At 40.5% G+C, this 26,458-nt stretch overlaps 2 protein-coding genes across 3 annotated transcripts; one reads left to right on the top strand and one right to left on the bottom strand.

The window, feature by feature from the left end:
- Nucleotides 1-812: 812 nt before the first annotated feature.
- Nucleotides 813-9,834, bottom strand: LOC133478541 (aromatase-like). The gene is made up of 10 exons (XM_061774709.1): nt 8,414-9,834; nt 7,399-7,539; nt 6,204-6,354; nt 5,972-6,126; nt 4,957-5,133; nt 4,768-4,882; nt 4,473-4,587; nt 4,138-4,300; nt 3,250-3,491; nt 813-3,177 (listed from the first exon to the last, which is right to left on the bottom strand). Exons 2-10 carry the CDS (start codon nt 7,532-7,534, stop codon nt 2,893-2,895), a joined length of 1,539 nt encoding a protein of 512 aa, XP_061630693.1. The 5' UTR covers nt 7,535-7,539; nt 8,414-9,834; the 3' UTR covers nt 813-2,892.
- Nucleotides 9,835-12,075: 2,241 nt separating this feature from the next.
- On the top strand, nt 12,076-24,137 carry clpxb (caseinolytic mitochondrial matrix peptidase chaperone subunit Xb). Of its 2 annotated transcripts, XM_061774707.1 has the most exons (15): nt 12,076-12,458; nt 12,942-13,019; nt 15,316-15,476; nt 15,585-15,699; nt 16,296-16,450; nt 16,545-16,704; nt 17,028-17,069; nt 19,085-19,261; nt 19,396-19,560; nt 20,290-20,378; nt 20,505-20,669; nt 20,753-21,052; nt 21,170-21,262; nt 22,246-22,352; nt 22,860-24,137. In XM_061774707.1, the coding sequence occupies exons 2-15, from the start codon at nt 12,965-12,967 to the stop codon at nt 22,948-22,950; spliced, it is 1,875 nt and encodes a 624-aa protein (XP_061630691.1). In that variant the 5' UTR covers nt 12,076-12,458; nt 12,942-12,964; the 3' UTR covers nt 22,951-24,137. The 2 variants fall into 2 exon arrangements, with proteins under 2 accessions (XP_061630691.1, XP_061630692.1); XM_061774708.1 differs by lacking the exon at nt 17,028-17,069.
- Nucleotides 24,138-26,458: the final 2,321 nt, after the last annotated feature.

The following is a 26,458-nucleotide window of genomic DNA, read 5'->3' as shown; positions in this document are numbered from 1 at the left end:
AAGTGGAAAAGTGTTCTGTGGTCCGACGAGTCCACATTTCAAATTGTTTTTGGAAATTGTGGACTTCGTGTCCTCCGGGCCAAAGAGGAAAAGAACCATCCGGACTGTTATGGACGCAAAGTTCAAAAGGCAGCATCTGTGATGGTATGGGGCTGTGTTAGTGCCAATGGCATGGGTAACTTACACATCTGTGAAGGCACCATTCATGCTGACAGGTACATACAGGTTTTGGAGCAATATATGCTGCCATCCAAGCAACGTCTTTTTCATGGACGCCCCTGCTTATTTCAGCAAGACAATGCCAAACCACATTCTGCCCGTGTTACAACAGCGTGGCTTCGTAGTAAAAGAGTGCAGGTACTCGACTGGCCTGCCTGCAGTCCAGACCTGTCTCCCATTGAAAATGTGTTTCGCATTATGAAGCGTAAAATACGACAACAGAGACCCCGGACTGTTGAACAGCTGAAGCTGTACATCAAGCAAGAATGGGAAAGAATTCCACCTACAAAGCTTCAACAATTAGTGTCCTTAGTTCCCAAACGTTTATTGAATATTGTTAAAAGAAAAGGTGATGTAACACAGTAGTAAACATGACCCTGTCCCAGCTTTTTGGGAACGTGTTGCAGCCATAAAATTCCAACTTAATGATTATTTGCTAAAAACAATCAGGTTTATCACTTTGAACATGAAATATCTTGTCTTTGTAGCGTATTCAATTAAATATAGATTGAACATGATTTGCAAATTGTTGTGTTAAACATAAATAAAAACAGAATACGACCCAACTTCATTGGAATTGGGGTTGTACAAACTGAGAGAAAAGATTTGTATTTTTATTTTGGTGAAACATTGTATGTGTAAAGCAAAACTTAAACCCAAAGCCTTATGTTCCAAAGCCATGGTGGCATGTTTCGTTTGTGCCTGTGGTACAGAAGGAAGTAATAGTTCAGATTGCAGAGCGCCTGATGCACATATACTAACTTCAATAAAATCATCAAGCTCAACATGATTGTAACTCGTGGGTCATTTCATGGTCTGCAGTGGGAACGTGTGTAAGACAAATGAATCAATTTATGTCAAACATTTTGTTTTCAGTTCACACAAAGGTTAATAGCAATGCCAGACAGGAATGACAAAAATTAAATAAACAATATCAATTAAATGACAATTCTGTTGTTCATCTTGTGAATGGTGATTTAATTTTATTTTTTGTCACAAACTGTATATCGATGACAATTGGGATTATTTCAATTATATTGTAATTACAAGAAAAAGTTAGTATTAACCATTTGATGCATGAATTATGAAAGCCTTGGTCACAATTTTTTTCTGAAGTGTTTTAATTCATCCAAGGACAAGAAAAAAATTATTCAGATTATTATTAAGAGATAAATATATATATATATATATATATATTTTTTTTTTTTTTTTTCCAAAAATAAGAATTTTTTTTCCCCATAGTTACAGACATGTCCAATCCAGTGACTTACAGGATCAAAGGATCGCTATGCACCAGAGGGTTAAACCAGTTGTGATGTGTAATGTGATACAATATATGAAACAATATATTTACAGAAATCCTAGAGGGTTTGTATTTAGTGCTGCTTGATTTTAAATGAATATTTCCAATACAGTGATGCCTTGAGATACAAGTTTAATTCATTCCGTGACCATGCTGGGAACTCAAAACCAATGTATCTTTCCCCACTGAAATCAATGGAAATGCCATTAATCTGTTCTAGTTCCACCCAACAAAAAATGTTGTCATGTTTTTTAATACGGAAAATTGCAGTCCACCATATTGACTTTTATAAAAAAAAAAAAAACATATAGTCATAGTAAAAGAATAAATAAAATGTAAAGCAGTAAACAGTTTGTGCGACATGATCAATGCACTGCAGTTCCTCGAGTTGCAGTATAATACTATCATGCAGACACAAACGAAGAAGACTTTCACAACTACTGACAGTGACTCGATAACTGCAAATATAGTCATTTTTCGCATAGGATAAAGAATGTATGCCTTTGTTATATTGTCTGGCTACATCTGTTGCTTCACCATTTTGTTCAACTATACATTCCTTAAAGTGTAATAGCACGCCTACATAGTTGTCATTTGTTAGCAGTCTATGGCATTTCCCATTATGTGTTAGCATTAAGCTAAAGGCAAAGTTATGCGTTTTGTTTTAAATGTAATTTAGTTTGTTTTATTTGTACTTTGGCAGTAAACCTTAGCAGCGGTTGGCATTAAAAACCTCTTTTGAAAGGATTGTTCAGCATCTGTGCGGCACGGTGACCGACTGGTTAGCGCAGCTCCCTCACAGTTCTGAGGACCCCGGTTACAAATCCTGGCCTCGCCTGTGTGGAGTTTGCATGTTCTCCCCGTGCCTGCGGGGGTTTTCTCCGGGTACTCCGGTTTCCTCCCACATCCCCAAAACATGCATGGTAGGTTCATTGAGAGTGCTAAATTGCTCGGAGGTGTGGATGGTCCCCTGCGATTGGCAACCAATTTAGGGTGTACCCCGCCTCTCGCCCTGAGTCAGCTGGGATAGGTTCCAGCACGGCGGCGACGCTAGTGAGGATAAGCGGCACGGAAAATGAATGAATGTTCAGCATCTGCCAAACTACTGCCTGCTGTAAAGTGCAACGTTAGGTCACTCGTATCTCAAGGCACCACTGTAATGAGCTGGTTTATTTTGATGAAATAAGGTGGTTAGTGGTTACTAACATACAATGTATTACTGTATTTTAGTACAGATTACTTTTAACTTGAACACAATTATTTACAGTGCTTTACATGTGGCCCTCCAGATGTTACAGCTCAACTTACGGTGCCAATTTACTGTGAATTTTCATCTCACGCTATGAATGAGCTAAACGTGCAATGATTCTTCAGCCGAGCAGGTAGTCAGAACCGACAGTGTCGGTGTGGAGAGCGTATGCACGTCGTGTTCTTCTCGGGATGAAGCGCATGGCCAGGCTGTGCTCGTCTTCCACTGGCTGCTGGGACAGGTCGTTAGTCTGCCTGATGCTGTTGATGGTACAACCTTGGCGAGGACACACGCTGAAACGGGAAAGGAGGGTCACCAGGATGGCCTTCATCATCACCATGGCGATGTGCTTGCCCACGCAGGAGCGAGGCCCGCATCCGAACGGCTGGAAGAAACGTTTGGGAACCTGTGAAGAGAGGTAATGTTGAGGTTTGACACCGAGTTGAGCATTTTTGTCGTTGAATGCTGACAGACTAACCGTTTTGTCAAAATTGCGGAGGTTGAACTCTCTGGGTTTCGGGAAAAATTCTGTCTTGTGCATGAGACCGATGTTAAGGATGATGTTTGTTCCTTTTTTAATGCTGGTGCCTTCGATGACATCATCTTCCAGAGCTTTGCGCATGGTGAAATCAACCACCGGATGATACCTCAACGACTCATTGATGAAAACATCCAGCACCTTCAGATGTGCATAATCCACATTTTCTGCTCCACTTTCACCTGCCAACAGCAATGGCAAGGTGTAAAGGTCAAATTTCACTTTTCGATGTTAGCCATGAACACCAGTGTTGGAGGCCTTCTCTGCTGATAGATACATACTGTAGATGGATACCATTAATAAACAATGAAATAAACAGAAACATGTCATTTATAACCTAAGTTTGTAAATTTTTCCCCATTAAATTGTATTATTTTATTTCCAACAGTCTATTCTCTCCAGTTTGTAGCATTTTTCTTGGATGCACTGCTTCCAGTACTGTATTTGGATGTTAGATTTCAGCCGATGTAATTTAATCTATAGCTGTCCCACATTTTCCACCCTCTGATTGGTTGGCCAGAGCAAAACTGTTGCAGCCAATTTAACAAAACAAGTCTGTAGGGATTTGCACACATTAATACATTAGATTTTTATTTATTTATTTATTTATTTTGTAATGCCCACAAATGACTCACAAAGAAATTGACTTTGTTTTGGACATAATTACAAATATTTTTTCAAGGTGGACTTTTCCAGAAAAGCGAGACATCGTGAGGAGAGGTCGGCCATCCCCGAAACTCGCTAGCTTGTCTCTCGATCTCTCTTTCTGAATTAATTTAGGTGAGTCCCCACTGAAGGCTGATGAATACAAAGATCATTTGAACGTACTGAGGACGGAATCCATCTCCTCTACCAGGCTGCGCTCCGTTTCTGGGTTCTGTTTGAGCAGCATCAGCATGAAGAAGAGGCTGATGGAGAGAGTGTCTGGAGCGGCGATAACCATCTCCAGCACGCACTGCCTCACGTTGTCGCCAGAGAGCTCCCCTCGGTTCTGGTCAGTGGTCAGATCAGAGTGGGTCAGTGGGTTTTTATGTGACAAAAATGGGGCTGCACCAACAGGACACAGTACTCTACTACTGTGTGCGATCCATCCATCCGTTTTCTGTACTGTTTGCTCTGTAGCTGAACCCTATCCCTAGGTAGTAAGAAAATGAGAAAATCACCTGAGCGAAGATGAGCTCCGTCGCAAAGTCAAGCTCGTCATCCAGCTTCTCCGCTTCTTTTATAGTCTTTCTTTTGAAGTCAAGAAGTAGCTCCATTGCATCTTGTAGCTCCTGGCTGATGGTAGAACAGAGCAACACAACTATCAAGTTGAAGAAGAATTGTTCACGACTGTGGTGGAAATAGGAGATCGCCAGGAGTCAATTTCTGTTCCTCAAAGTGTCGTCTGCTCTAATGTATCACATGAGGCTAATTGTTGGATTGGAAGTTTTTTGTGTGTGTGTGATAGCATCTTACGCTGCTTTTTGATGTTTATTGTAGAGCCATCCAATTTTGAAGAATATATCCGGCTTAATCAGCACTGCTTGCCAAGTCTCAAAATAGTTTTGGATCTTCAGCAGCAAGTCCCTCTCTGAAATATAGGAAAGAACCTTTGGATTGGTAGTTTGACTATCAGGCAAACGAAGTAGTATATGAACATCTGACCGTTGAGAGGGACCCTGAGGAATAGTTTGTTTGAGATATCCACCACAATGGCTCTCAGCAGATTGAGAGCGTCCACGTGTCCCGACGGGTCCGTCATGTCCTGGAGGTGATCCAAATGTTCTGCTGTGGAACTCATGCAGATAGAAACTGTCCTCTTTAGACCGGGTCCTGTCAGGGCTGTACATTAACACACAAATGGTGCACACAATATGACAATAGTCACACTCATGGATATATTGTTTGTCTGTGGAAAATGACCAGTATGACTCCATATGAGTGTCATCCGTTAAATCAGATTGTCCGTTAAATTGAAGCACTTTGATGCCTAAAAACAGCAATACGCTACAAAATTGTTTTGTACTTTTTTTTGTGGGCCAAAAACACCCAGTACAACACAAAAATATTGTAAATAAATAAATAATAGACATTTACATTTATTTTAATGGGCAAAAACGATTTTGAGAGATGACTGTTTTGAGTTACGAGCGCAGTCATGGAACGGTTAAACTCCTATCTCAAGGCAGCACTGCCTAGTGCCGGGCCCAACAATTAAAGGCTCTTCCACTAGATGACGGAAGGTACCTAATTAACCTGTTGCCATTCATACAACAAATTAAGTCATGGCACTCAACCGCAAAGTAAATTTAGGAGTAACCTGAGACGAGAGCATCGTTATATCAGCGTATACTTTTTGTAAAATTGTTCTTTGGTGGTGTGCTGTGAGATATTTGAAATGTAAAATATGTTCCGTGGCTCAATAAAAGTTGGGAAACAACATTCTGACATTGCAGCTTCCGATCCTACATATACAAAAGAGAATTTGTTCAAATACAATATATTTGATAGAAAACGTTTTTTTTTTTTTTTTTTTTTACTAGAAGTTGGATTCGTTATATGATGTCACCAATAGTTTCATTCTCCCCTAAAGGTAATGGGTGTCACCTAACAAAAAAATAAAAGGCCATCCAATTTGATGCACATGAAGTTGCACACAAATAAGCAAGTAGTTCCTCACCTTTCAAAAAATAACTCCTGACTTTTTCCCAGAGTTCCACATTACTGTTGAAAATAATTCCCCTCCCTTCCATCCCGATACACTCCAAGCCTTTTTTATTCCCAAATCGGGCGACGTAGTGTGCGCTCCTCAAGACATAATACACTGCGGAGGACCTGAAAGAGAAGCTTGACTCAACTAATTGCACAATCATGCTTCTTTTCTAAAGCTTTTCTTCCTCAGAGGGACTTGCCTGCTGATGATGACGGTCTCCTCGCTGTTGATCCACACCCGCACAATGCTGCCGTATTTCTCGTTGTAGTAGTTGCTTGCTGTTCCTATGCCGGTCCAGATAAACCGAGCGTAGGAAAGAACCGGACCGAGTCCTGCCAGAAATGGCGGACCTGAAAGAAGAAGGGGAAATTGATGAAACATGCTTATGCTGACGTGCATCTGATTTAAACCGCCCATCCATCAATTTTCTATAGCGCTTGTCCTTGTTCGGGTCACAGGTGAGCTGGAGCATATCTCACCTGACTTTGGTGAAGAGGAAGGGGACACGCTGGACTGATCACCAGCCAATCGCGGGGCACTTATAGACAAACAACCATTCACAGTCACATTCACACTTAGAGAACCTGACATGCATGTTTTTGGAAAGTGGGAGGAAGTCGGAGTAGCCGGAGAAAACCATGCAAGTACGGGGAGAGCATGCCAACTCCACAAAGGAAGGTGTGGATCTGAACCCCAAACCACAGAATTGTGAGCCATTCGTGCCAACCTCTGGCCTAACATGCTGCCCTGATATTTGAACCAATGTTATAAATATACTGTCACCAATGGAAGGCCAAACTGCTTCAAAATTGATTTTGTTCCAAATACAGTGGACCGCGATACAAGCCGATTTTTCGAAGATATGAGCACTGTTTGATGGCAGTGAACTGCGCTCAACTCACTTTGCAAAAAAAGGAGAAGTTTGGCAGGGAGAGAACAATTCTACAAAAAAAGAGAGGCTTCAAGTTGTTTACTATTACTACTACTACTCCCAGTTCAAGTTTGCTGTCAAACTAGAATGACGTTTTCTACTTAAAGCAACCACATCCAGTAGCCTAGCCTTTAATTCTGCAAGTCTAATGCTCACACATAATGGGAAACGCCATGGACGGGCTAACAAATAGCATGCTTTAAAGCCCCGGTGAAGTGAATTCAGAAATTTGTTTTGAAAGACATTATATATGTTTGGAAATTGCTGAAAATCTGCAAATGTGGAATTGAGATTGGGGCCCTGTGCAGTTATTCTACACCAAACTCCTCCAGTCATGCCTTTATGGACCTAACTTTGGCCTCAGTCATAGTCACAGTTAGGATGGTCGGATTACTTAATGAATTGATTATGAGGTGTGTGCCATTACTTACATTACTGTTCTTATAGTGTACAGACGCATTACCTGGTATGTGTGACCAGTGTGTCCGTTCCCAGGCGGTGAGGAGCAGCAGCAACAGAAGAAGAAGCAATAAAGCAACAGCGGCCGACACCGGGTAACCCGCAGTGTGGCCGATGGTGAGCACCTCCAGCAGTGACATTGTACCTAATGTTTTGGCCACAGAGGAACAAACAGCTACCATCCAAGTGTGAACACAAAAGCCTTCATCAATAACAATGATTCTCAGCGTGAGGTACAAGTACCACTCTTGGTACGCTCCTTCCGCTGGTGCACAAAAGAATCACTCCCAAAGTACAATTCAGTTGTATTGAACTTTTGCATTTTAGCTTTTATGTGCAATACATTTGATTTGATTTTGATTTAAGTACAGTTTTGCTTTTTGTTTTTGTTTTCCTAGAGTTTAGCACAGTGTTAATGTTCAAACTGGGAACAATGTTGCATTGGTTGGGCCTACTACTATTTAAAATGTGGTCATGGTGGTGGCCCCCTGGAGAGCAGAAGTATTTTTTTAGGTGCTACTTGGTGTAAAGTTATACTGTGTATATATAGTATATATATTGAGAACCACTGATCTAGAAGACAGTATGTCCAGCATCAGTACACTGAGACCCAAACATAATAATGTTGCACATCTCAAACAATATATTCAACACCTTTACTTTTATAATAGTCATTGTCAAAATATAGATAAATAATGATAATATTATGAGATTGAAAAAAGCCAGTCATTTAACTAGAGAATTACTCCCTTATTTGATCAAATTAGTTTTGTTTTTGCTTTAGATTTCCCTTTTAATATGTTCACCCATAAAATCCCATTTCAGAAAGAACAAAACTCCAATTTGAATAGTTACAATTTGCATTTGTATCTTTTGTGCCCACATATTCAATACATTCTTTTAGATTGGTAAAAAAAAAAAAAAAAGTGAGTAACAAAGCCCATTTTGTACCGTTTTTCTATCATGAAACAATTCTTATCTTTTTTTTCCCTCAATGAAATTAGTCTCGCATTGCTCACCTTTGTGCTCTGCTGATGCTGCTGTCAGGTTGCAGTGCCGTCTGAGGAGATGCAGTGCTTCCTTCACTAGATTTAAAAGATGAGCCACTCTCTCCAACTAAATGAATCACTGTGGTTTAAGAGTTTCTAAATCCTTTATTTGATTTTTTTTTGATTTTTTTTTTTAAAGGCTTTCACTTTATTCCTTGTTGCCTAGAAACACGAGCACCATGGAGTCCCAAAGTACCATTGCACGTTCAGAGCAGTGAGCAGTGCACATCTGAGTCACAAACCAGCCTCAAAAAGAACCCACCCTTGCCCAGCCAAAGATGTTTTTTTTTTATTAATAAGGATAAAAAAGGGAAGTTCTTCAATTCGTCTTCACGTGGCCTTGCTTCACATTGAGTTTTGTTTGAAAGGAAGAAAGAAAGAAAGCCTGCTTCCCACATCTTTGGAGTGAGGAGTCTTTTCAAGGGGAACTTAATTAGCTGGGTCAGACTGACCTGTGTCAAAGGGAGCGAGGATTTAACTGTTCCAAAAGGAGAATAAAGGAGAATAATGAATAATAATTCAGCCCATGCTGCTGTCACGGTGTAGGGAGGACCAAAAATAATAGCTCAAATTGTAAACTAGAAAAATGGAAAACAAAATGAATGTGGATGTTAGAGACATCGTTCAAGCTTGGTGGCCATGAATGCATGCTCTTGATCAACACAATACAGTGTTTAAGTGTTTGGTTGCCAAGTTGGCCGAAAATTGTCCTTGTTGTGCTAGAGACTGAATGGATAATTGGAGCTCTTTAGAACACTCTTACTTGTGCATTAATTAAATACAAAGCTTGACAAGGACTGTAGAACAAATAAATCTCATCCATGCAAGGGGGAGTTGGAAGCAACAACCCATGGCAGCATCACACAGGTATTAATTTAACATATTTATTTTTGTACAGTAGTTCTGTGCTTTTATACTAATTACGACATCATTGTAAACAGCACATTCCATTAGTAAATAACAAGCAGGACTGAAAGGAGACCACGGGAATCTGCCATCCTCATTTAATTGAATAAACCTTTACTTCTAAACACGAAACGTTTTAGTTGACATTTAATCGTCTATTTGCTTTGATTTTAAGACTATGACGATTTTGTAGTACACTTTTGAACATATATAATTTATTTATTAATTTTTTAAGTCCCACATCCCAAAAACATGCATGGTAGGTTAATTGAAGACTCGGAATTGCCCGTAGGTGTGAATGTGAGTGCGAATGGGTGTTTGTTCGTATGTGCCCTGCGATTGGCTGGCAACCAGTTCAGGGTGTAGCCCGCCTCCTGCCCGATGATAGCTGGGATAGGCTCCAGCACGCCCGCGACCCCAGTGAGGAGAAGCGGCTCAGAAAATGGATGGATGATTTTTTAAAGTCTTCCTGGACCACCTGTTTATGCAGCCTAATGGTCTGTCCATACAGCCCTATCTCCAAAAAAAAAAAGAAAAGAAAGAAATATATATATATATATATATATATATATATATATATATTATATATCTCACAGTGATTTTGTCTACAGGCAGCAATTAAGGGCAATTTAGAAAAAAGCAATAGTAGGAGTTAACAAGTTTTGAAGTTCAACTCTTTAAAACAGTTGGTCCAAAAATTATTATTAATTTACTACAAATAACGTATCTTTAGCAATCAACGTGTAGTGACAGGCAGGACAATTAGATGCTCTTTCACCAGATAGCAGACGGTACAATTAACCTCTGTTTATGCAGGTTGCCATTCATAAAATATACTGGTACCTATATACTGCGTATATGACACACACATACACACACACATTCAGTGGAGATAAAAAATCTACACACCCCTGTTCAAATGCCAGGTTTTTGTGATGTAAAAAAATAATTAGACCAAGATACATCATTTAAAAAAAAAAAAAAAAAAAAGGTTCCACCATGAATCTGAACTATAACCGGTCCAACTAAATTGAAAAAAAATATATATATATATATATATTTCGAGAGGGGAAATAAAAATGAACAACTGAAATAATGTGGTTGCACAAGTGTGCACACCCTTTATGTGACTAAGTTCAGAATTTACCATCCATCCATCCATTTTCCATACCGCTTATCCTCACTAAGTTTGCGGGCGAGCTGGCGCCTATTTCAGCCGACTCTGGGCGAGAGGCGGGATACACCGTGAACTGGTCGCCAGCCAATCGCAGGGCACATAACAAAAAAAACATTCACACCTATGGCCAATTTCGAGTTTTCAATTAACCCACCACGCATGTTTTGGGGATGTGGCAGGAAACCGGAGTACCCGGAGAAAACACACATAAGCACGAGGAGAACATGCAAACTCTTCACAGGCGAGGCCGGATTTGAACACGGGTCCTCAGAGCTGTGAGGCAGATGTGCTAACCAGTCGCTCACCGTGCCACCAGAATTTACCAAACACGTTAAATGGGAGTCAGGACATAACTGCCACTATATGTCTGATGAACCCCAAATAAAGTTCAAATGATCTTAGAGGTGGTGTGTTTTGCCAGCACACCCTATAGTCAGTCTTGGGGCGTCTTGTGCTAATATTGAGTCTATTTGAACACTTTCGGGCTAGGTAGGCTACCATAGTTCTCATTCGGATCTAAGCCTCAAGTCTGGGTTGGTATTTTTAACAACTTCGACACAGCCTGTCTTCAATTACATCACGCACCATTCTGTCCTCACACTGTCACACACGTAATTCCCAGAGGACCTCAGGACCCGCGAAGGTTGATGCAATATCATAAAAGCATATCAGATAGATATGATGGCCCAAGACTGTTTAGACATTTAAAAAGTAGCAAAAGATGGTTAAAATCGATTCTGAAACATACAGGATCACATCAGTGATCTTAAAACCGGCGTAATGTGTTCTCGCCTTCTGGTCTTCGGCGGCGCACGAGCAGATGAATTCTGCAGTAATTGTAGCTTGCAGATGGTCCTTTTTGGGAAGACCACAGTACAGGGCAAGTGTCTAAACCAGTGATTCTCAACTGGTGGCGAGTCATTGTGAGTGGGTCGCGAACAGGTAGTAAAACATAGCATCATAATTCAGACTGGTAAAAACTGTCGCAGTTGCTTTGGTCTGCAGCCGTCATTTCCTAAAAAGAAAACAACCTGTTAATGTTGCACTTTCATAAAAAGAAGAGATCAGTGCCAAGATATACATTTGTGTACATGCAGTTATGTTGATCCTCAGTTTCTCAAGGTATTCTGAAAGGCATTTTAATATGGGCATGAGTAGTTATGGTTAAAAATATGATATTCATATATTTTCTTTAAAAGTGGGTCGAGGGTGACAACAGTTGAGAGCCACCGCTAAAGGACAGGAGATAAAAGCTTGCATCAGCGCCTCTGTGTTAGCCTGAGAGAGAACGGGACAGACGCTGGCTATATTCTTAAAATGGATCTTAGTTACATTCTTCACCATGTGTGGAATACAATTCAACTAATCTAAATTTGCCGAGATTGAAAGGAGGCGGGGGCCCAAAATCTGGCGATTATGATTGACAGGTGCTCAGGCCAATGACCGACAGGGCGCCTTGCGGCATTGAAGCAGTGTCGTCACCTTAGACGTTGTCGCCCTCTAGCGTCAAAGCAACAAAATCACCACATACACATAATATCGCGTTTATTTTGGGCCTCACTGGAAGAACAACACCTCCTCCTCTGCAGTTGAGCAAGCATTGTAGATCTCAAAACAAGTGGATGGGGGTTGACTCCATAACCAAGCCTCCATGTTACTCCACAGCGAAATCACGCCTACGTGCAGCGAGCTAGCTTTCTAGCTAGTCCGTCGGGTAACCGACCTACTACATAACCACTCTTACATCACACCTGGTAGGGAAGCAGTGGCTCGAAGAAGCCCACGCTTTCCATTTCATGCGATCGGCATTGCGATATTACAATGTCAACTTAGGTGGACCTGTCACATCGAACGGAGACTGAGAATTAGTTAAAGCACTTTCGTTTTGGAGCAAGGGAGCTGTCAAGATTGCAGCTGGTTTCATCGTTCTCCGTGAGTACAACCAGAAATGGCATTTGTAGTGTTGTTGTGTCGGTTACACTTGTTAGCGTTAACTTCGCCACATTTAGCTTTCAAACCAGTCATTTGATTAGGGACAAATGCAATGTGACGCTGGCCTGGCCCTTGCATATGCTAGTTAGCGGTTACCTGGTCACATAACCTAGCCTAGCTACGTTTCTTATCAATATATTTAGTCCCTTTTTGTAGGTTTGCGTGTGCGACTACATTCAAAGGTAATGTTGCAGTTAGTCTGGGTGTTTCGCGTTGTTAAAAGTAACAAAACACAGAAGCTACAATCGTTTAATTAGCCAATGACCTAGCGTGCTAAGTGCTAACCGTGACGCTGTAGTTATGAAATGGTTGAGCGCTGCACGCACTCGGCTTGCTGCTCTCCGAAGAGAGCAAACTGATTATTTAACCGTATCATGTTTTTTTTTTTTTAAATAAAAAAACTAAACAAAACTGTGTTTTCAGGATTTTGACACAAAAGAGGAGGTATGTCCTGTCCGTGTACCTCGGCTGCAAGGTTGTTCCTGAATTCAGCTCATCGAGGTAAGGAAGGCAGTGGCTAAAGCTCCATGACCCTGTTGTTTTGCTAAGTTGCAGCTAAAAAAGTAGGTCTCACGCTAACCCAGATGACACTTTGTTGTGACATGTCATGCAGACCAAAAGCGCCCCCAACCCCCTTAGCAACGCGTTTGACAGGCGAAACGATTTCGATTAACTGCCACATTGTGGCATGTGGATTCCTGAAAGTGTTTCATTATTTAACTTTGTGACGACAGGTAACCCACAACGCGATGATCATATACTTACTCACTGCTCCGTCCTCGTAGTGTTTACCCAACCTTTATCGAGCCAAGGCCAGAAGTGGGGAGAGGAGAGAGCCAAAAATTGCCCTCAAATAAAAGTGCTGTTACTTTAGAATAATATGACTTAAGTGAAAGTAAGAAGTAGTTTTCCCAGTAATTGAGGAAAATATTCAGGGAAAAAGGAACTACTCTTAACTGGTGACTAACTTCTGATTTGTAATTTTGCTTTTTTAATCGGCATGAACGTCACATTGACAAAATTTCAAATGAGAAAATTCAGATATTACCCTGCTCAACAATAGAATTTGAATTAAAATAAAATATTTTATAAAATAACAATGCATCAATTGAAACTACTTTTAAGTACAATTTATTCAACAAGTTACTTGAGTGAATGTAATGATGCACTGCTACCTGTCGCTAGCCAAGGTACATATGTTACATTACAACATTCTCATGACACACCACTAAACAAAAAATGTCACAAAAAGTCATGTACACACACTGAAATAAAAGTGATGTTCTTGTCTCAATTTAATTGCAAATACACTTATTGTGCAAACTGGTTCTATTTAATTCAACTCAAAGCTATTCTTGTATGATTTGCAACAGGTTTATAACATCATTAAAATTAACAGATTGATCTGCCTGTCACTATACATCACTTGCATAGATAGATGAACAAATATAAATTATTTGTATCCAAATACATTTTTGAACATGTAAGTGATATTAGATCATTTCCCAGGGCACACGTAATCTCTCACGGCACATTAATTTGCTACAGTGGTTGGGATTCCATTTAAATCAATTGCCTCAGCACTAGCATACAGGACAGGAAAAATTTACTATTTTCATTGTTGATGTTATTTCAGTTAGGTTTGTTACCAGCAGGTCAAATCTTTTTTTGAAAATTGGAACATCAATGGTTTGTTTTTTTAAGGAAATGAGCAATGCAGACGAGTGCAATAATAAGAGTTTGAACAGTGCAAATTATTATCCTGTTAAATCACTAATAATGGCATTTGTTAATGCTTTGGCTCCATCTGAAAAGGCCGGAGAGGCTATTCAAATGGCGCTTGAAGTTTCGTTTCTTTTTTCAAACGTATGGCGAGCCATCACGTCTTGCTAGCTGGAAGCTGCACTGCGTTGTGTTTGTTACCTGCCTAGGTGTGTGGCTATAGTGTAAGGAAGGCATTCTTGTCCGTTACCTCATCAAATATGTTATGTGGGAACGCTAATAATTGCCCCATCCTCTGATGTGTATATCAATATGTACGCTCAGGGCGCGCTTATCTAACCTACACGTCATCAAAAGGCGACCAACATCACAATTGTTCGACAAAACGGATGTGACAAAAGCAAATGGCAGAAAAAAGTCAGCGGCGAAAATTGAAAATGCTTTGGAAATGATAAATAGAAGAAAATGTTGGCTTCGGTTGCACAAAATCATTGAAATTGCAACAAATGAGGGGCCGTGAGGGGCCGCATTTACTTCCGTCAACAGGCCGTCTCGCTGTTGTGTACATGCGTGTGACGTCACTGACGCATTCCGTCCACAGTGAAAGTCTCATTTGTTTTTCCAGTGTGAAAGACTCCATAAAAAGATCAGAATGAACAAAATGTGCAAATTGGGCATTATGCCCTGCAGTGTGAACGTAGCCGTAGTGATGTGGAGGGCCAGATCAGGCCTGCGGACCTTGAGTTTGAGTTTCTCTGTCAAAGTGCACTGCAGCTGTAATAGCTCACAAAATGTGATGCATTTTTTTCCATATACAAATAGTACAATGATAAGCAATGTGTCAGGATAATATATAACTTGCTTAGACCTACAGTGGCAAATAATACAAATCACGTTTGGTGTTATTCATTTACCTTTAGCTAGAACCAGAAAAAAAAAACATTACCGGTAATAATTTGACACAAATGAAATACTTTGATTTATTTTTTTGTATCTCTTATAGCTCTTTGACTAGTCTTGTTTAACTTTTATTGAGCATTTTGAGTCAAAGGGTCTGTTGCTGTCTCCGCTCCAGGATTGTCCTGCTCTCGGTTGCAGTTTTATTCTCTGAGTCGTCATGGTTCCAGGGACGCTCATCTACCTCCTCCTGTGCGGGTGCGATCATTTTCCGAGACAGCCGTCTGCTTTGCCTCCAAAGATGGCACCACAAAGGACAGCGGAAGCGATGGTGCAAAGGTAATCTTCTGGAAAGACTTATTGAACATTGTTATGGCCCTCAGCTTTGCACATGGTTGGAGATGGTAGTAATGTAATGTAAAGTAACTTGATATCATGTTTACACAGAAAAGCATCAGTGAGGCGAAGAGGGCCTCGGGTTCTGGAGGATCTGGCAAGGGCGGCAGTCAGCTCCGATGCCCCAAATGTGGAGACCCCTGCACACATGTGGAAACATTTGTTTGTAAGTAAACATGACAATACCACAAGCTGACAAGTTTGGAGGAGGGGCTTGGTAAGAGAATAATCCATAACCTGACGCTCAAAATACAAAAATTTGAATCCATTCCACTTGAAAAATCAGTTTGTGTCCATGCAATATTTCTGCACTGCTGTAATTGTATAATTTTTCAGCAAGTGACTCAAAAAACTGATATGTGCCAATGACCTATTGCTGCATTCCAGACTTCTTGGAAGTAGGATAATTATACCACATGGATTTCCGAGGTCGGACCTCAGAGCGTTCCAGTTAAGAGTAAACAAAAATCATGGCTGACAATCTTAAATAACCTGCATTGCGCTGTTTAGCAGTCGATGTACTGTACATTTATAGTCCCCATGTTAAAACTAAACACACCACAAAGGTCTTGTTAAACTACTCTCCAAAGATGTCAATCAAAACCTAATATTATATTGGATGCCATTAGATTGTGCACATAAGTATCACACTTTCTATTTAATGACCCATTATTGAATTATTTACAAAATCTCACTATTTTTTCAGCTTTAAAGTTTTAAAATTGGTTTTGTCTAAATTGTCTAACTGTCTCTTTCTTGAAGCATCAACACGTTTTGTCAAATGTGAAAAATGCCACCACTTTTTTGTGGTTTTGTCTGAGACGGACTCCAAGAAGGGACTAAACAAAGAGGCGGAGTCTGCTGCGGAGGCTGTAAAACTGGCATTTGCACAGAAACCTCCCCCTCCTCCTAAAAAGGTGAGAAACAAACAAATGATATGAACGCCGTTCCATCCACATTTTAAAAACTTGTATTTTACATGAATACTAATTGACCCTCCCCACCCCCCAGATATATGCTTACCTTGACAAGTATGTTGTGGGCCAGTCATATGCTAAGAAGGTGTTGGCTGTGGCTGTGTACAATCACTACAAGCGCATCTACAACAACATCCCCGCTGGCAGTCGCCAGCAGGTAGAGGTGGAAAAACAACCCTCTCTGACACCTCGGGGTCAGTACTGCATTTTTACTCATGTAATATTTCTTTTGCAAGCTTTGTATTGAAGGAACTGAAGACCAAATGAATCGGAGATTTAAAGGTCAGATTTAAAGTAAATTAGTTGCTTTGCAGATGAGGTGGGGTTAAGAGCCACCTAGTTGTAAAAACGGACAAATGATGTCCTTGCGTAACTTTGCATATTTTTCGGCTGTAAGGTTTGGCATTTGTTCAATAATGATGTCACACAGTATGAACTGCATTGAATGCACTGTGTTGCTAGCGTTTGTAGTGCTAATTATAATATTGATGTGAGCACTTTGATCCTCTCCCTGTAGAGCTAGAGATGAGAAGACGAGAGGATGAATACAGATTCACAAGTAAGTGATCGGGGCGCCATCATTATTTCTTTCCAGCATGTAGCTTGTATTTCTTTGCTCTTTTATTGCCATATATTGTACAAATGCCAAAATTTACAGACCAGGTTTTTGTCACGTCTGTCCAGTAACAGAATGATATAGTTGGAAATGAAGTGATATTTTAAAATCAATATTTCACAATAACTGTTCCTTATGAAAAAGCAAATGTATTCTACTGTAGGTACATTTACATCTTAAAGCAGCATAGAGCTCATAGCTGAGCAACACGGCACAATTGACTAAATCAGTGATTCTCAAATGGTTGGTCGGGACCTAAAAGTGGACAAGTAGTAAAAAAATGTGTTTTGTATTCATGGTGTAGATGTGTTTTTCATACAAATATTTACTTTATTTATGATACTGACTTTTATTTATTTTTGTCCATGCAGTTGTCATGTTCATCCTCCATTTCTTAATAAGATGCTCTGAAAGTTACTTTGAACATGTGAGCTTTCTATCCATATGTTTTATTTTATTTTGCTCTACATTTATGAAAGTGGGTCTGAATTTAGTGACAATTAGAAAATGTGGGTGTCAGGGTGACAATAGTTGAGATCCATCCGTGCATTTTCAGGAGTGCTTCTCCTCACTTGGGTTGCGGGTGTGCTGTAGCCTATCCCAGCTAACTGCGGGCGAGAGACGGGGCACACCCTGAACTGGTCGGGAGTCGCATAATAAAACTGTAAAATACTCATCCTTTGTCTTAAGAAGAATAAACAAAACACTAGTGCAGACGCAAAATAATAATAATAATATTTTGCATGTTGTAGAATCACAGCACATACGACACTGAGCATTACGCAGACATATTTCTCTAATAGTGGCAAAAAGCTTTCATTTACTCTGAGTATGAGTCATTTATAGAGCTAAGGTGTTTATTAGAGAAGTCATTTATTTGTTGAAATTCATTTTTATAATAATAGTATAGAATGAGTTGTTATATATTTATTTATTTACCACCACGGTTGAATACTATGGAACCATATTGCATTCACTTAGATTAAAAAACAAAACAAAAAAAACACATTTTTCTGAGTAATTTTTTTTTAGGGCTTTGTTTTTTTGAATATCTTTCTGTTTTTCAGACTAATTATTTATCTCAGTTTTTCTGTCTAATTCCTCCCCCTCTGTTTTTCTGAGTAATTTTTTTTCCAGTTTTTCTGACAATTTTTTTTTTTCTAATGAAAAAAAAATAACAATACCATCTATGCGAGTCAAAGACAGGAGTATCTCCCAGTGTCTCAAAATAAAACTTGATCAAACTAAAGAAGCCGGTCATGTTGCTTACTACCCAGTCCGCAAAGTGTCGCTTGCAGTTCGGAGGTTCTCATGTGAGTGCGATGCGTCCTGATAACTCAGAAAAAATTAGTCAGAAAAACAGAAAACAAATATTCAAAAAAACAAAGCCATCAAAAGAATTCCAAGTGAAAATTCCAAGTGAATGCAATGCGCTTCTGTAGAATACACAGTAATGTGATGTAAATTACATTAAATATTATAATTAATCAGGTTTATTACAGTGATCATTACTATATGACGAAATCTGGTAAGCGTTTGTAGATAAAAGTGTGAGTATACTAGCAGTCCACTTCTAACAGTGTTAAATTATATGACAGCTGGTATGCACTTTGTGGCTTGACCTCCCTCGGATAAGATATCAAAACTGTGCCGACAATTCGATAAAGTATCCCACTGACCTCCAGTCACATCTGTACTTTGCTATTTACAATCCTGCCCTGCTCATTTTACAAGTCCACGCTGGCAGCGATTCTGTTGTGTATTTTTAGCCTCTTTACCAAAGCTGTTCCTGCTCTGAATGAATGAAGCAATGACCCATTTCAGTTTTATTTTGGAGTCCACCTTGTGGCTTAATTAGAAGGCTTCGAGCTTCTTATTGTTGTTTGATTTACTCCATTTTACAGAAGAAATTTCACAGTCATTAAATCTAACAAGCGCATTTTGTTTTGTGGTTGCAGAGCTACTGCAGATCGCAGGGATCAGCCCCCACGGCAACGCTCTGGGAGCCTCCATGCAGCAGCAGAGCAGCCAGCAGGCACCCCAAGAGAGAAGGGGTGGGGAGGTCCTGGACTCCACACATGTTGACATTAAACTGGAGAAGAGCAATATCATACTTCTTGGTCCAACTGGCTCAGGTACTGTATGCTCACAACCGTAATGTTGTTCTTGTCGTACAGTATTTCAGATTGCTGACTGCAAAGCGGGCCAACCTTATTCACAGACGAAGAAAAACTTGGATGTACTAATGTTAATGTCAATGTTTTCACAGGGAAAACATTGTTGGCACAGACTCTGGCTCGCTGTCTGGATGTTCCCTTCGCGATATGTGACTGCACCACACTGACTCAAGCCGGTTATGTGGGAGAAGACATCGAGTCGGTTATTGCCAAACTGCTGCAAGATGCCAACTACTCTGTGGAGAAAGCGCAGCAAGGTGGTTGGGCTTGGGGAAAGGGGGCACACATTCCAACACCCACAACCTAACGAGTTGACAAAATACTTGCTATGTTTATGGATAGCACAGCTTTAAGTGCTCTTTCACACTTCGCTTTCCAAAGCTTCTGGCGCCCTTCGCGTTCCCATTCATTGTGTGTGCTGAGGGGGGCATCAGCGTGTTTTGACGTGACGCCGAGTATCACGTCAAAGCAGGGGGCGTCTGACGCTCAGCGTCGCGTTATCAGATAGAAAATTGTTCTATTCGGTAGCATTGACGCAGTGACGCCAAAAAGCTCCTCCAATGGAAGCGACAGGCTGGACTCGTGGTTAGCATGCCTGCATCTCACTTGAGAGGCTCTAAAATTATAATTACAGTTACATATAATTGCACAACTGGTTTCTAACCTTGGCTCAGACCTTCCTAAGGAGTTTGCATGTTTTCCCCGTGCTCTCGTGGTGGCTCTCTGGGTACGGCGTCGTCTTCAAACATTTTAAAAATGTGCATCCATGTTTAATTGAATGAGAGTGTGAATAGTTGTTTGTAAAGTAATGAAGACAAGTCCTGTCGAGGATGGATGGATTGTGAGGTGTACCTTATGTTTTAGCCAGAGAGGTTAATTGTGATTTATATCTCAGTATTTTGAACTCAGATAGCAGTAATGGGTTGTTACAGAAAAACTATTTACATGGATAGAGCGTTGACCAACTTGACTGTCTTTATATGCAGGTATTGTGTTTCTGGATGAGGTGGACAAGATCGGCAGCGTGCCTGGAATCCATCAACTGAGAGATGTGGGAGGAGAGGGAGTCCAGCAGGTCAGAATTTCAAGTCCAGTTCTGGAGGAATTGTTAAATGAGACTTCAACATTAAGAAGCAGCAGTTTTCTCTCTCCTTGTCCTGTACAAGTTTTCGCTGATTTGGCATTTTTGTCTTCCCGTCAGGGGCTGCTTAAACTCTTAGAGGGTACAATTGTCAATGTTCCTGAGAAAAACTCCAGGAAGCTCAGAGGAGAGACGGTGCAGGTCGACACAACAAATATCCTATTTGTTGCCTCCGGTGCTTTCAATGGACTTGACAGAATCATAAGCAGAAGAAAGAACGAGAAGGTAATTTTTACATGCCTTTCCACAGACATCGGGTCTGTTCATCTTTTTGTGCTTCTGCTTTAATCATTGTCCATTCCATACAGTATTTAGGTTTTGGAACCCCATCCAATCTGGGGAAAGGGCGCCGTGCGGCAGCTGCAGCGGACCTGGCCAACACTAGCGGTGAGACGGACACGGTGGCGGAGATCGAGGAGAAGGACCGGCTGCTGAAGCACGTCGAGGCCAGAGACCTGATTGACTTTGGAATGATCCCGGAGTTCGTGGGCCGTCTTCCTGTGGTGGTTCCGCTCCACAGCCTGGATGAAGAAACACTAGTCCGCATTTTGACGGAGCCACGCAATGCTGTGGTGCCACAGTACCAGGCTCTGTTCAGCATGGATAAAGTAAGTGTGCCTACCTGCTGCTTTGAACTCATTTTATTTTGCAGTAAATGAACAGCTTTGCCATTATTATTATTATTATTTTTTTTTTAAAGCTTAAAAAAATGTTTTTGATTTCAGTGTGAACTCAACGTAACCCAAGATGCCTTGAAGGCCATTGCTCGCATGGCCCTGGAGAGAAAAACTGGAGCTCGTGGGCTCAGATCAATCATGGTGTGTAATTCTGCGTTAATGTGTCATAGTTTCCTCGTCCTCCTTCTTATTTGTTTCTTTGTTAGAGAGCACGGTTACTGAAAATGGATTTCGATACCATTTTGTGTAGCACTGGTGCACGGGCCAAGTGAAAACAACCAGGGTGATCCAAGAGTTCTTTTCACTTTCTCCACATTGTGTACGTTGTACGCCGTGAACGTTTATTTTTTTGGTGAATGCATGAATCCTCATGACCAAAGTGAGGCATATGTTAGAGCTGGATAATCTGAAGAATTGGGGCTGAATTGATTAAGCAAAAAGGTTGAAACAAAATCTCTGCCTCAAAACTTCACAAGGGATCGTTTGCCCACACGGAGAAATGTTACGGCAGACACGCGCACCACTTTGTGTCAAAATAAGTCTTCGCGTTGGTAGTAAGCCTGGAGGAAAGCGTCTGTAAAAGAATGTCTGAAGTTTAACATTTCACACTTTACAAAGATAAAGTGCAAACTGCCTTCTGCAAAGTAGAACTAAATTACCACAACAGCACAAAACAATGTATCGATTTTAACTCATTAAATATAGCCTACCACTGCTCGTTTGTGTGTAATGCCGCCGCAAGTGATCATGGATAGACACAGGCGCTGGTACACTTGCAATCGCTTTATTGAACAAAACGCGTAGTAAGCTAAGCCACAACTTAATGCCCAGGCACTCAAAAGTCAACGGGCAAACTGGCTAATAGTTAGCCAGTTAGCAGCCAGACACTAACCTGAGCTCACAACAGCCAACTCTCCACACACACTCAAAGTCATAGATATTATTGTGTGGAATGTGAGGATGGTGACAATACCTACCTCGCATGCACATTTTGTGTAATAATGCTAAATCATTGTTATCCAATTACTTGCTCAAATCGATGGGGTAATCAGGTAGAATAATTAAATCTAAAAAATATTCAATAGCTGCAGCTTCCGTAATGTATTTTTTGTTTTGCACCACAGGAAAAGCTTCTCCTGGAGCCAATGTTTGAGGTTCCACACTCTGACATCATGGCTGTCGAGCTGAGCAAAGATGTCGTTCAAGGGAAGATGCAGCCCAGATACATCAGGTCGGCGCCTCTTTTCTTGCCAGTGTCACTTTCCATGTATACTGTATTCCGAATGTCTTCTGGCACATATTGCAACGTTCACCTCAAAATGATGGACCATCATCTACAGTATACCCTGTTGCTACCGTCATACAACTGAACTCATGGCTTCTATGCAGCAGCTCAACAACTAGTCGAACCAATTTCAGGCCAATAAAAATTAAAAAAAAAAAAAAAAAAAAATGCCCAGTTTTTTTGTGGATGAAGTGACTGAGCTAGGAGGAATGGGAATTCAGACAGTCACTCAAAAAGGAAATGACTCTGAAGGTAACACTGGATGGATTACGAGACAAGATGAAAATGCAATTTATTCGACTTCTGCTCTGTATTATAGTTACTGAATATTGAAAAAAGAGAAAAGGAGTGCTGACAGGGGGATCCTAACCCTTAAACCACAGTCATTATGACTGGGTGTTAACGGAGCTGCTTTTGTTGTAAACTCAAACGGGGTCTCCATGTGTGTTGCAGAGCTCCAGCCAAGGAGCAGGCAGAAGAGGACTATGATTCAGGCATCGAGGAGGAGAACTGGCCTCGACAGGCGGACGCTGCTAACAACTGAATCATGTCATCCATTTCACATCAAGACAGTTTGCTACTGCCCTTTGGATACCAACTCTGGGTTTTGTTCGAGGCCCCACAAACAAAATCTGGAAATTTGATTAAGGATAATGAAGGCAGTTGTGACCGAGGGTGTTTGCATCATGAACAAGTAGTGTAACAACCCCGGGTCGTGTGTGTGTATCTGTGTGCGCGCACGTGTGTGTCTAGCAGTGCACTCGCAGGTTGCACCTTTATACAATTATTTCAATCTCTGGTGATTGTCAACATTTTATCTATATAAAGATAATACATTTTTTATTCGTGAGAGAGCATTTATAGCAAGTCGATTTTGTTTCCTTCTCTTGTGGTGACTGGCCGTCCAAGGACAAGGGAAGCAAAATGAATAGATGGCACGGAAAATGTGAAAAGCATGGCAGGGGGTTCCATGTCAAGTAATGCCTTATATCAGGAGGCCATCATATTCCATGAGCGCATCAATATTTTGATGATAACCTCTTTTCCACCATTGTCATAATGGTGTCCACACTATTAGTACTATTGGGCTGTAAATGTTGTGTTGCACTGCTGGGGCAGCAATGTGGAAGCTGGTTTTGACGACCTTTAAAAAGAGATCAACTAGTGAAGAAAAAGTAACACGAACAGCACAACAAACCGAGCAGGTGAAAAATGATTGCGAGCTTTGAAGCAGCCAGATGGTTATTCGTTCATGTTTGGTGTCCAGCCTGCTTTTTAAGAAATATACTGTTTATACATATGTATACATGTTTATCACAAACTCAGAGGGCTGTTTAACAAACAGGGTTTAAGTCCATAACATTTTACGTTTTATATTTTTATTTCTCTTTACGTCATTAGGGTTCGCCAGTACACAATCTCTAGGTAAAAGGTGTGAAGGACACCCCAAAATTTAGTTTCTTTTATTTGTCTCTTGCATGTCTTTTAGAGAGGTCATCTTCTGTTGTAATTGGGGTGGTCTTTCATTAAGATGCTCTCCAACTGAACCACACTGCTTGTACTCCTAAAATGTGCTATGCAATGATTAAACTAGACTGATCACCCTGCTTTTAAGCTGCCTTTTCTAAAGCATCTCTCAGAAGTCTGTTACGGAGCACCATTAGGAACCCCCTCCCATACAATGTAATTGTTCAAAATATTAAATAAAATGTGTATCTGTATAGAATTTAACCACTAGTGTTCATTTGGTGTGTGTATACAGTGCTGTGAAAAAGTATCTGCCCCCTTCTCAAATTCTTATATTTGATTGCATAGTTTCCCCACTTTGTTTAAGGTCATCAAACAAATGTCAATATTTTATATAACTCAAGTGAACTTCAAATGCTGTTTTTAAATTATTTCATTTATTAAGGGGGAAAAAAATATTCAGTTACCTGGCCCTGTGTGGAAAAAGCAATGCCCCCCTAAACTTAGTAACTGGTTGGGCCATCCTCAGCAGGAACAACTGAAATCCAAGCTTTTTCTATAAGTGGCAATGAGTCTTTCCCATCTCTGGAGATATTTTGGCCCACTCTTCCTGGCAGAATTACGGAGCCCCCCTGGTGCCAAGGTAGGAGGAAAAATAAAAATCATTGATAATCTGTTCCCTCAGTTTAGTAAACCGTACCCACAGTTTAGTAATCCGTACCCACATTTTAGTAAACTGTACCCACATTTTAGTAATCCGTACCCTCAATTTAGTAAACTGTACCCTCAGTTTAGTAATCCGTTCCCTCAGTTTAGCAAATGTCTCGGGCTCCGTATACCTACGTATATCTGTCAAGTGAAGTAAATTTTATTTGTATGTTATATTCTTACTCGTGTGAATTCTGTGTATAAATTGTCATGTCGTGATATATCCTACATCCCATTTTTTTCAACTGAAAGGCAATATTGCTGTAGTTCGAGGGGGTTGATCATTATATAGCAGTACTAGCAGGACTGGCTACAATTTGCCTGCGTGTTTCCTAAACACAGTACTAAACTGAGGGTACGGATTACTAAATTGAGGGTACGGATTACTAAACTGAGGGTACAGATTACTAAATTGAGGGTACAATTTACTAAACTGAGGGTACGGATTACTAAACTGAGGGTACAGTTTAGTAAATTGAGGGAACGGATTATCAATGAATTTTATTTTTCTCATACCTTGGCACCAGGGGGGCTCCGTACAGAATTGTTTGAATTCAGCAAAAAAGGAGGGTTTTCGAGCATGAATGGCCTTTTACGGTCATGCCACTACATTTTCAATCCGATTCAGATAGCCAGTGTGTTTTGGATGGTTATCCTGCTGCAGAACCCAAGTGTGCTTCAGCTCCAGGTCACAAACTGATGGCTGAGCATTATACATCAGGATTTTCTGTCAAAGAGCAGAATTCATGGTTCTATTAATCACAGCAAGTTTTCCAGGTCCTGAGGAGCAAAGCAGCCCAAGACCACCGCACTACCACCATCTTTGACTATTGGTACAATATTCTTTTTTTCTGAAATGCTGTGCTACATTTACGCCAGATGTAACGAGACACACACCTTACAAAAAAGGTCCACTTTCAATTTGTCAGTCTATATAATATTCTCCCAAAAGTCTTGGGAATCATTCAGATTTTTTGTTGTTGTTTTTTTTGCGCAAAAGTAAGATGAGCCTTTATGTTATTTTTGGTCAGGAGTGGGTTTCCCCTTGGAACTCTGCCATGGTTGCCAATTTTGCCCAGTCTCTTCCTTATGGTTTTGTCATGAATACAGACCTTAACTGAGGTAAGGGAGGCCTGCAGTTCTTCAGAAGTTCTCCAGAGTTCCTTTGCTGCGTCCTGGATGAGTCATTGCTGTTCTCTTGGGGTAATCTTTGTAGGCCTGCCACTCCTGGGAAGATTCATCACTGTTCCATTTTTTCTCCATGTGAGGATAATGGCTCTCCCTATGGTTCACTGAAATGCTAAAGCTTTAGAAATGGCTTCCAGACTTATCAATGTCAATTACTTTATTTCTCGACTGTTCTTGAATTTCTTTGGATCGTGTCATTTTGTTGTCGCTTTTTTAGATCTTTTATCTGACTTCATTTTGTCAGACAAGTTCTGTTTGAGTAATTTCTTGATTAAACAGGTCTGGAAATGATCAGGCTTGTGTGTGATCAGTGAAACTTAACCATTAACCAAAGTTGTGATGAGCCACAATTAATTCATGATTTAACAAGGGGGTTATTACCTTTTCACATAGGGTCAGGTAACTTTCCATAGTTTTTTTTCCTTAATAAATGAAATCACCATTTCAAAACAGCATGTTTAAATTCACTTTGGTTATATTTGTCTATTTACATTTGTTTGATGATCTTCAACAAAGTGGGGACACTATGCAAAAATAGAATTTGAGAAGGGGCCCAATACTTTTTCACGGCACTGTATACCAACGGCGGGCTGTGCATTTAATACCTGGCTGAGCCATCTGTGGGGATTTACTGACTTAATCCTCTTAATGTCACTATTACCACATCAAAATTATAGAACAATACAAAA

The sequence above is a fragment of the Phyllopteryx taeniolatus genome, chromosome 5, assembly GCF_024500385.1.
Source record: "Phyllopteryx taeniolatus isolate TA_2022b chromosome 5, UOR_Ptae_1.2, whole genome shotgun sequence".
NCBI lineage: Eukaryota > Metazoa > Chordata > Actinopteri > Syngnathiformes > Syngnathidae > Phyllopteryx > Phyllopteryx taeniolatus.
This window is presented reverse-complemented; position numbering and strand designations above follow the sequence as displayed.

Bases quoted from the DNA above. Each gene is read 5' to 3' on its own strand.
- clpxb (XM_061774707.1), top strand. From the start codon at position 12,965: ATGTCCTGTCCGTGTACCTCGGCTGCAAGGTTGTTCCTGAATTCAGCT. The intron at 20,670-20,752 runs GTAATTTTTACA...CATTCCATACAG, and splicing joins GCAGAAGAAAGAACGAGAAG to TATTTAGGTTTTGGAACCCC. The intron at 22,353-22,859 runs GTCGGCGCCTCT...TGTGTGTTGCAG, and splicing joins ATGCAGCCCAGATACATCAG to AGCTCCAGCCAAGGAGCAGG.
- LOC133478541 (XM_061774709.1), bottom strand. From the start codon at position 7,534: ATGTCACTGCTGGAGGTGCTCACCATCGGCCACACTGCGGGTTACCCG. The intron at 6,355-7,398 runs GTAATGCGTCTG...TTCTTCTTTCAG, and splicing joins ACACTGGTCACACATACCAG to GTCCGCCATTTCTGGCAGGA. The intron at 3,178-3,249 runs GTTAGTCTGTCA...CTCTCTTCACAG, and splicing joins TCCGCAATTTTGACAAAACG to GTTCCCAAACGTTTCTTCCA.